This window comes from Parus major, chromosome 2 (assembly GCF_001522545.3).
Source record: "Parus major isolate Abel chromosome 2, Parus_major1.1, whole genome shotgun sequence".
NCBI lineage: Eukaryota > Metazoa > Chordata > Aves > Passeriformes > Paridae > Parus > Parus major.
Genome location: NC_031769.1, coordinates 104,873,708 through 104,883,922, shown reverse-complemented (window position 1 = coordinate 104,883,922; position 10,215 = coordinate 104,873,708). Strand labels below are relative to the sequence as shown.

General features: G+C 41.4%; 1 protein-coding gene across 1 annotated transcript in view; it reads left to right on the top strand.

Moving 5' to 3' along the window:
* Positions 1-6: 6 nt before the first annotated feature.
* The window catches only part of ANKRD29 (ankyrin repeat domain 29), a 30,238-nt gene continuing 20,029 nt past the window's right edge, over positions 7-10,215 (top strand). The window contains exons 1-4 of the mRNA XM_015617525.1: positions 7-41; positions 5,134-5,244; positions 6,953-7,051; positions 8,733-8,831. Coding sequence (XP_015473011.1) covers positions 21-41; positions 5,134-5,244; positions 6,953-7,051; positions 8,733-8,831 — 330 coding nt within the window. The 5' untranslated portion in view covers positions 7-20. The remainder of the gene's footprint in view (positions 42-5,133; positions 5,245-6,952; positions 7,052-8,732; positions 8,832-10,215) is intronic.

Genomic DNA, 10,215 nt, shown 5'->3' with positions numbered 1-10,215 from the left:
GGCGGAGGCGGAGCGCTGCGATGTGCAGGATGTCGTTCAAGGTGAGCCGGGCGCCGAGAGGGGCGGGGGGGATGCGCCTTTGGGTTCCCGCTTTGCGCTGGCCATGCCGGCAGCCCGTGGCGTGCTCTGTTGTGTCCGTGGATTGATTTATTTTTTTTAGGAAAAGCGAGGGTAGTGTAGGGCGGGAGGAAAGGAAACAGGAATGTCCTTCCCGGGCTTTGGGGTGCCCCGGGAGTGCTGCGGTGGCAGCTGATGGAGTGGGCGCTTTTCACAGCTGACAGCCCCCAAAGGGTGCGTGCCTTGTGTTACATAAACTGCGAGCCTCCGTGGAGCTCTACGCTGGCTCTGGGGTGGCCGGGCTCCGTGCTGTGGGTTTTGGTGCAGTCAGGAGCCTCCTCCTCACTTTTACGACCATCTCTGCTGGTGCTGGTTGTGTAATAGTTAGGAAGCAGTCTTTATCCGTGCTCTTCCTCTCAGGCTGTGGTGGCCACTGAAGCCAGACTGGTTCGTTCCCTTTGCCAGCTGTGTATTCCTGTCACTTTTTGTACTTCTTCCATCCAAACCACGCAAGAGCAATCATTTCAGAAGATTGCCTTAAAGAAGTTTTTTAATCTAAGGGCAGGATTAATAAGATTTTTTGGCAAAGATGGAAGCAAGCAGCATTTTACTAATGATGTTAGCAGATAATATTTATGATGGATGTTCATCTCTGTTGTGCACTTTTCTGGATGCTGTGCTTGCCCTTCTCTTATTGATCAGCAGCTCAGTGCCAGTCCTCTGCCATATTGCTTGTGTTGCATTTTTTGATTTGATGGATTATTCCCTGTACTTGTCAGGGTGTCTCCCTCCTGGCACCGTCTCAGTTCAGTGGTGGCACAGCAGGTGGTTCCCACCTGCAGTTAAAGCCCCGCTGTGGCAGGCAGCAGAGAACCTTTGCTCAATCTTACTCTTGATGGTGAAATCATACAATGCCTTGGGTTGGGTTAAAGATCATCATGTTCCAGCCCCCTGCTGGAACACCACCTACTACACCAGGTTGCTCAAAGCCCCATCCAGCATGACCATGGACACTTCTGGGGCATCCACAGCTTCTCTGGGTAACCTGTTCCAGTGCCTCACCACCTTCACAGTAAAGATTGTCTTCCTAATATCCACTCTAAACCTACCCCCTTTCAGTTCAAAGCCATTTATCCTTGTCCTATCACTAGATGCACTTGTAAAAAGTCCCTCCATCTCTCTTGTGGGTCCCATTTAGCCACTGGAAGGCTGCTCTCAGGTCTCCTTGGAGCCTTCTCCAGAGTGAACAACCTTAATTCCCTCAGCCTGTCTTCACAGGAGCGGTTCTCTAGCCCTCTGATCATCTTCATGGCCCTCTTCTGGATTTGCTCCAGCAGGTCCACATCCTTATGTTGGAGGCCCTAGAGCTGAACACAGTACTCCAGGTGTGGTCTTACCAGAGCAGAACTGAGGGAGAAAATCTCTTTCCTCAACCTGCTGGTCTGGATTCCTTTGATGTAGCCCAGGATACACTTGGCTTTCTGGACAGCAATCTCTGTGGTCATCCCCTTTTTGGTCCTGTGTTGGTCTCACACCTAGTTTCTTTTTTTTCTTAGTTTTTCTGTCCATTCTGTCTCTGCGAGTTTTTTCCCAGCTTCATTAATCACAAGCATCCACCCTAACAGCCCCATGTTCCTGATGGTGCCAGCTTCTTCTTACTTTCTTATCCCTTTTTCGGCCTCCTTGTTTATTTAACTTATTCTTCAGGTCTTACTTTCTGTTCTGTCCCTAGCAGCTCCTTTTCTGCGCCCTATTTCTCACAGTGTATTCCCTCAAGTATTCCTGTCCAAAGTAGCTCACTGCTTTCCCCTCCCTCTGAAGAACTGCAGACCATACCTCCCTCTCTCTGCTTTCTCTCCCTTTTCTGTGACATTTTGTTTGGCATTTTCTCTTTCTCTCAGAAGATCATGAACTTAACTTGGATTTTCACTACCTGTTTGCCACTGGCTGTTCACATTTTCCATCTTATTATCCTACTTACCTATGGCATAGCATTTATCTTTCTTTCTCACACAAGTATCCTGTATTCTACCACATTTTGCCTGACTAAACAACATTTATATATTGAACCACTTTTCCTTTTTATCAGGATCCTTCATGTAGGATATATTGCTGTCTAATGAAGAAGTCTGCTCCTAAGTTGCACTAGCCTTTTCCATCATGTTTGATCCTGATTTCCAGTTCTTAAAACTTCTTACTCAGTTCCTCCTTCCCATTAGGACTGGTTTGGAAACTAAGAAAGAGAGTTTTCTTGTATTTTGCCAGAACAAGGAAAAAGCTAGTGGGCAGACTAGCATTTTCTTTCTCCATTCTTTTCTTTCTCTTTGTCCATTGCCTCTTTCATCTGCAAGATCCCTGTTTAGGAACCACGCTCTTCCTCCTCCTCAGTGGTCACCCCACTGTCACCTGCCCTTTCTCTGCAAACAGCAAGTCAAAGATAAGACAGGGAGCAGGAGCTGGTGGTCACAGAATTTAAATTATACTTTCCTCCTCAATATTCCTGAAATGACACAAATATATTAGCACAATTCATTATTTTCTGCATCCCTGCAGAGAAATGGTTTTGTCAGATTTATAATATATATTTTCCTCTAGACCATTTTTGAAAAAGTGTTTTTTCTAATGTCAATACAGCATAAATACAATGCCAGCTTTTCGTCTTTGGTCTCTCTTAAAAGCACACAAACAATCAAAATTATTAGCATACCCAGATTTTAAAATAAAACTTTAGAGAACTTGATGAAGTGAAAAGAACTTCTCTCCTGAAGGTTGCTGATGCTGGCACAAGTGACATAATGAAACAAGCAATTTTCATGAAAGCTATGAGCTAATAATTTTCAAATGTTTATTACATTCTGCTCCCAGACTGTCAGTGCTGAGGATCAGTTGTTTACTTTGAGGATGCTTTGGGAGCAAACTAGCTTTATGGCAAGAATTACATAAAAATTTTGTCCAATTAATCTCCTGAAATTCAACATTACCTCTCCCTGGGAAGTATCTGATGAGACAAGAGTTCAAAACTAAAAACAGCAGTCACATACTGCAGCTATAAACCCATTTATTGCTCAAAAATAATTCCATTAATTGGATTATTAACCCCAAAGTGCTGTCTTACATTTTGCCTACCAGTGATGTCACTATTGCTGATGAAATTAAGAGCACAGAGATATAGATCCAGATATATATAAACTGCCACATGGTACACAATGAGGCTGTTCATGTAAGGTGCCCAGATCATCTGAATGATTCTGCACTTTCATTCACCTTAGCAGGTAAAATAGCTCAGATTTGCATCTGATTTTTTTAATCTAATCGCTGGATGTTTGATGGTCTGAGTGTGCTGTACACTCTGCTTTTATACAAGGAGTCCCAAGCAATGTAGGGGCACAAGAGGAAGTAAAAGTGCTTAATAGGAGTCAGTACAAATGGGAAAAAAACTTAGTTTTGTGTCCTTTGTGTACTGAAGAGTTCTTCCATTCCTTGGGTCTGATCCAAAGTATAAGGACAACTCTGCTGGAGAGCTACTGTAGGACTTACAGGAGAGAAAAGAAAGGTAGGAACTTATGACTCATAAGGCCAAAGATTTTGAACTTCTACTTTCACTCCAGGGTCACACTGGACATTTAGTTCTTTTTTCTTCTCACTGGTGAACTGGTGAAAGCAGGTAAGGACTTCCTGAATATGGATTCCAGTTCCTGCCTACCTGACCAGTGAAAGTGGTGATGTGTAATGAGCCATAATAAAATTCAGTCTGCTACTGTGCCCTTGTAGTGAAAACTGGAGTGAATGAAATAAATCTTTGCCTTTATGGATCTATTGCCATACCTCTAAAACTTTAAGGGGTAGTTTGGGATAGTAAAAGGTAAAGAATTTGATTGTCCACAATCAAAATTAGACCTTACCATTCTATAAGTCTAAACATAATTCTTTTGCAATAGCTTTCCAGTGAATATCATAACAAAGCCAAAAAGACAATGTTCCTAACTGCCAGCTCTATAAATAAATATCTATCTAATAAATCAGAGCAGAAAGGGCAACATGAGCCCCTCTGTGTGTTCTGGTCAATGGTTTGCTTTTACACAAAACTTAGTGGTCCTAAGGATAGGAAGACACTACAGTGTTGCCAGCAAGGAGGGTATAAACTGCTGTCTATACTTTAATCAACATTATCTACATATCCTCCAGGGAAATGCAATAGCTGTGAAAAGAAGATCAGAATGTAGCTTACTGTGCTTGCTAATATTTTCAGACTCCTATACCTGTGTGTGCTGGTACAAGAAATACCACAATCAATTTATAGGAAGAAACTTATAATTTATTTAATGGTTGGAACATCTCTCATGTAAAACAGCTGCCAATTTTCCAACCTATTAATATTAAAAATGCAACCCATGGAAAGTGCTCAGTGTGACAGACCTGAGACAGATTCAGATTCATGATTCTTGTGTCTGCTGATTTCTGCAAAGTTTATTGTCTTCATGTCAGTGAAGGAAGCAATTTAAACTGTGCTGTGTATGTGCATTTTAATTATAAAGCATAAAACTATTGAATCTTGATTCCCTGCCACATTACATGTGTGCATTGACATTTAAACAAGAAGTGCCTATGTCATTTCTGAAGCTGAATGATTGACTTTTATAATCTGAAACCCAAGAGAATGTCTTGCAGCAAGATATGTAAGCAGGATGCTTCAGTCTAACTGTGGCCAGCCCCAACACAGAAGCAGACAATGCAGACATCACCCAGCATGTTGTTTTCTGTGATGTTTTCCTGTGGATCTGGCCTAGCATCATCATTTCTCATTACAGAGCAATCTAAGAGACATAGGCTGCCATGGACACAAGGAAGACTTGAAGTAATATAAGGAAGCACAGGAAGACTAGTCTCTTTAATTGCAAAAAGAAATTAAATTAGCTTCCTTTCCATGCTCTGGGTTTGAAAGAGCAGCACACTAAGCTGAAACTTGCCTGGCTTGAATGCATTGTGTATGCAATGTGTATCCTTGGCCAATGTATTTTCCAAAGTGATTTACTTCTTTCTTTTTTCTCTTTTTTCCCTTTTCCTTTTTTCCACCAGAAAGAAACACCACTTGCCAATGCTGCATTTTGGGCTGCAAGAAAAGGAAACCTGGCTCTCCTCCAGCTGCTGCTGAACAGTGGGCGAGTAGATGTGGACTGCAAAGACAGCGTATGCACACAATGCACCTACAGCCACAGCACTCATTTTGCATCACTTTCCATAGCCCACCATGCAGAGGGTGTAGTAGTGATCTAACATGAAACATATGAATGTCTTATGGTACTTCAGGATGATTTAAAACCTTCTTCTGTCATTTGAAACATAAGATGAAATAGCATGATGATTTACATCAGTGGCAAGGGGTTAAGAATTTGCCAGCACTCAAAAATGTGTCTTACACAGTTATTTGTGGTGCTGACATTAAGAACACAGATCCTAGCACCTCGGGCTTCTCTTTGCAAAGAAATGTCATTGTAGTAATAGATCACAGTGAAGAGCTGGCTCAATTGAGCCCAGGTAGCAATGATCCTGTCAGCTGGCAGACCTTCTCATAATTACAGCAGCTGTTGGCCTCCTAAATTCTTCCTCCTCCACCCAATCTCTGGACTGGGCATCAACAGGAAGGCACAAGATTGCCAAGCAAGAGGAGCCCAGACACATGACAGATTTCATGGGAATTTCCTTACTGTAATTTACCTGGGTTGAAATTAGTTTTGAGATTAGAAATGGGTTGATAACACAGATAATGAATAGTTCTTTCTATGCTGCCTACAACAGATGGTGAGATACTTGATTGTGCTAAGCTGTGTCAAAGAGCAAGAGGAAAAGGAGGTTGAGAAGTTCCAGGTTTCTTTTATTTGGCATTGGGACTGACTGACACGGAGTCATGTGGTGTTGGCAAGGATTGATGCTACTTCCAACCCGAAACATGAACTTGCCACAGCTTCTCTCACTTTGAATACCTTCAAAGTGCAAGAGATTTTCTAAGCCCATTGACTTTAACCTGTCTTTTCATTTTCATTTCATTTTTGCCCTGTAGGGAAGTATTTGTCCTACAGTACTTAAGCAGCTGGTGTTATGACTTTCCTTCTGACGAGGGAAGGTTATTCAAATGGAGGCTTGAAGTAAACAGGACAGAGATCAATGTGAAAAAAATAAAGTCACTACTTCAATTTTTTATAAAAAGAAGGCTAACTTTGGACAAGAACTTTCACACTGCACTGCATTAATAATTGTATTAGACATATACATTTTCTAGACTAAATTATTTTTGTACAATTAAGACTGCATGTTTCTTTCTTGTAATATCACCTATTCCTTCTTTGAATTGTGCTGCTGTGTGTGAAGGGTTTTGAAGGATGTGTTTCATCCTTATGCATGTGGTTTCTGCATATTGTCCATACACTGCATACATAAAAATCCTACTTCCTTCACTGGAAGTGACCTTATAGTGTACTGAGGGAGTTCAACACAGATTTCTGTACAGAAAGTTCTCTCTTATAATGTGAAGAGTCACTGAGTGAGTTTGCTCTCATTATTTGGATAGGGAATTACTGTTCAGATCACCCAGCCCCTTCTCCTGACTATGACTCAGAATTCTAAGTGACTCAGCTGAGTCACTCAGCTCCTGTGTCTGAGGTTATTCTTCTGGAAATGATGCAAAGAACTTCGGTATTTTCTGATTAAAAAAGGGAGGAAAAAAAAGCTGTTTAGGAACAAAACCCATTATTTTTGTACTTGTTGCACTAATTTTGGGACAATAAGGTATCAGAAGCTCCCTCCAGATTTTTGCCAGAGATGCTGTCTCATCCAGACAGCCTGATTCATTGCAGTAGGTGTCTGTTGAAGGTACTGACTTGTTTTTCCTTACTCCCAGCTTGGCACAACAGCTCTGATGGTAGCCTCTTACTATGGCCACATAGATTGTGTACGGGAATTGGTGTTGCAAGGAGCAGATATCAATCTGCAGAGAGAGGTAGGATTCAAACAGGGCTTGATTAAGTGACTGTTGGTTTGTTATAAATAATAAGAGTGTTGTCTGCTGCTTGTTGCCAGTTGTTTCTTTGTCACTTGCTGTATAGTGTACTTATAACACATATAAACGGCTCTGTTCTGAGGACATCAGGGAATCAGATATCTGGATTTTACAACAGAAAATCAGATGCCAGAGGTACATTTATAATAACTCATCAAACATTTTCAGCACATCTGGTTGGTGAGGGTAAGTTACATCTGGGATGTAACCTCTCAGAGTTATGCCATTTTATGTATTTGCAGTTTTACTTTTTGGCACAACAATTTACAGATCTCTGGATGGGATAAATAATAAGAAGACCTTTATTTTTTGATTTACAGCCTTGTCATTAAAATGGAGTGGATGCCATTGCTGGTACAGGGATTATTTTTGACTCTGTATGTTTTGAAGTTTCTGCCTTTTAGTCTGAGCCAACTCATCCCTAGCAGTCACACAGCTTTATCACCTGTACCCTCCCCTGCATCTCTGCTTGACATTCAAGGCATGTCTTGCACCATGACATCAGCATGGAAGGGACATCAGCAACTGATTTTTTTTGTGGAAATTGCCTTTCACTCATACTCCATGCAGACAATTGTAAGGATTGCAGTTGCTCTGGTCTGCGTGTTGGCTGTGCAAAGAGCAGAATTGCTCTGGGAAAACCACTGGTTTTAAGAGAAGAGCGGTTTAAGGAGGTTATGAAGTTACATGGGATGGTGGCAGGTCATGTAGGATAGCAGTGTGCTCTTTGCTCCAACAGTACAAGCCAATGTTTCTTACTTTCCTTGGTTACCTGGAACCAGAGCATTAATCTCATGCTGACATCTGCAAGTTACTGAGTCAGTGAATGCCATGTTTGATGATGTAGGTGTCTTTACACTTACTGGCCTAAACTTGCTCTAACCATGATTGTCAGTGTCTTTCAGTGGGGTCCTGTTCTAACAAAACATGTACTTAAATATGTCCCTTCCCTTAGGTAAACATTGCTTGGAAAGAAGCAAAAAATAAAAAAAAACGTTAAGAACAGTTTTATGGAGCTGCTCTTGATTATCCCTCAGGAAATACTGATTCAACAAGCCAATGAAAAGAAAAACACTGAAAGCCTCCAAAACCACTCTGTTGCAGAAAGGAAGCAAAACAGATGAAGTTTAAGTGCTAAAGACCAATGACACTGCTCTGCAACTAAGTGCAGTTACTCCAACCAGTGCTCTTGTGCTTTGAAGTTGCTGTGAAGCTTGGGGAAGTGAGAGTCCCATGAATGGGCCCAGGAGAGCAGGCTCTGAAATGGTCAAAATGGGACCACATGATATTATAAAGTACTATTCACTGGAGTGAATTTCATGTGTAGCTTCCCTTTTTCTAAATGGGGTGAGAGAGCCCAAAGTCAGAAAAGCCTGCATCTTCCTTCCCTTCCTTCCCTTACTTGGTTTTACTCAAATGTATGACACTGGACAGATTTTTCAGTGCAATGTGAGGAAGACTGAGTTAAGATACCTGGTGTCCTCTGGAGTCTTCAAATTCATCATGTCTTTTCAGCTGATATTCAACTGATTGAGCTCAATAGTTTTTAATTTGAAATGTCTATACTTCAGTCAAATGTGTTATGTGTTTGTTATTATTTTAATCCGTTTTTCCTTTACAGTCAGGTGCAACTTCTCTGTTCTTTGCTGCACAGCAAGGCCACAACGATGTAGTGAAGTTTCTCTTTTCATTTGGAGCCTCCACTGAATTTAAGAATAAAGTAAGATGATAGGTCTATTTTTGCATGCTAATACATTCTGGCAGTCAAGGCAGTGTTCTTTGTATTCACATCAAACATGACCAGACAGTGTTAAGATGATGAAATCTCCTCACATGAACATTTTCTGAGTAATATGAGTAATGCAACACATTGTGAAATGTTAATTTTGGACTAGATTTTCCAACCTAGACTTAGAGGCATAAGTTCATCAGGGTCCCTTGATAGTGATATCAGTCTTTCCTCATAAGCCATCCTCTAATAAAAGATCAAAGGGTCTTTTTGTACTTACCAGGTAGGATCCTGATTTAGGTGGTTAGGTACTCTCATTGCAGAGAACTTATATTTCATCACTGTTGGGATGTCTCTGCATGCCACCATGGGATACATAGTCCTCTCTAAATTCCTAGTTTCCCATCTGGGACAAGAAGATGAAGCGCACATCAAAAGCTCAGAGCTTTTATTTCTTTGTTCAGGCAGGTCCTTTTCCAAACTCTTCTTAGAACAGCCAGAAGTACAGGTGGCAGGGCCTGGGTTCCTCACCCCTCATTGGGTCAACAGCAGCAAGATCAGCAGTTCATCACTGACAGCAATACATCAACCCAGTTTCTTTGCCCAAGACAGTACTAGCACCTCTGCTTTCAGCAAACAGGGGGAAAAAGCAAAATACTTTCATTAAATTTACTTGTCCTTGATCTGCTGGCTACATTTTGAAGCATCCCCATAATCTGGGGAGGAGAACATTTACCAGTCACTTACCCTGGGATTCCTAGTGATATCTTTGAAGAAGCAATAATTCTTTACTCCACAATAATAAGTTTCTCCAGATACTTTAGTCTGTGATTTGAATGATTCTCTCAATCCATACCTTCCTGGAGTCCCTGGAAGTACAGGCTCTAAATAGTGAGCAAATTGATGGAACATCAGAAACTCAGTTCCTTACACTCCAGGAGCTAAAAATCCCAATGTTTTGTGGCCAGAGTTCACACATGCCCATAGAGTAGGATTCTGATACTCCAGGGAACTGTGCTTGTGGTGAGCAACTCTCTGACCACAGCAGCAATCAGTAATAAAAGCATGAATGAAACTGTGGCTGTTTAACACAAGTGCAACGCTGAAAGTTAGCAATGCAGGAGGTTGCTTTGTTAAACACAACAGCTCTGTCTTAAAGTGATGGATAATCTCATGTGGGACAAATTTATTGGATAATGTTGCACATTGAAATAAATTATGCTTCTCTGGCTTTTATTTCAGGGTATGGGTGGAGGTTAACAAGATTCAGAGGGGTCATCTCCCCTTGCATTCAGCTGGCAAGTTGGAGGCTCAGTACCTTATTCTGTCTAGAGGGACAGTTAGATCTTCACTCAATCTTTCCACAGCCTGTGAA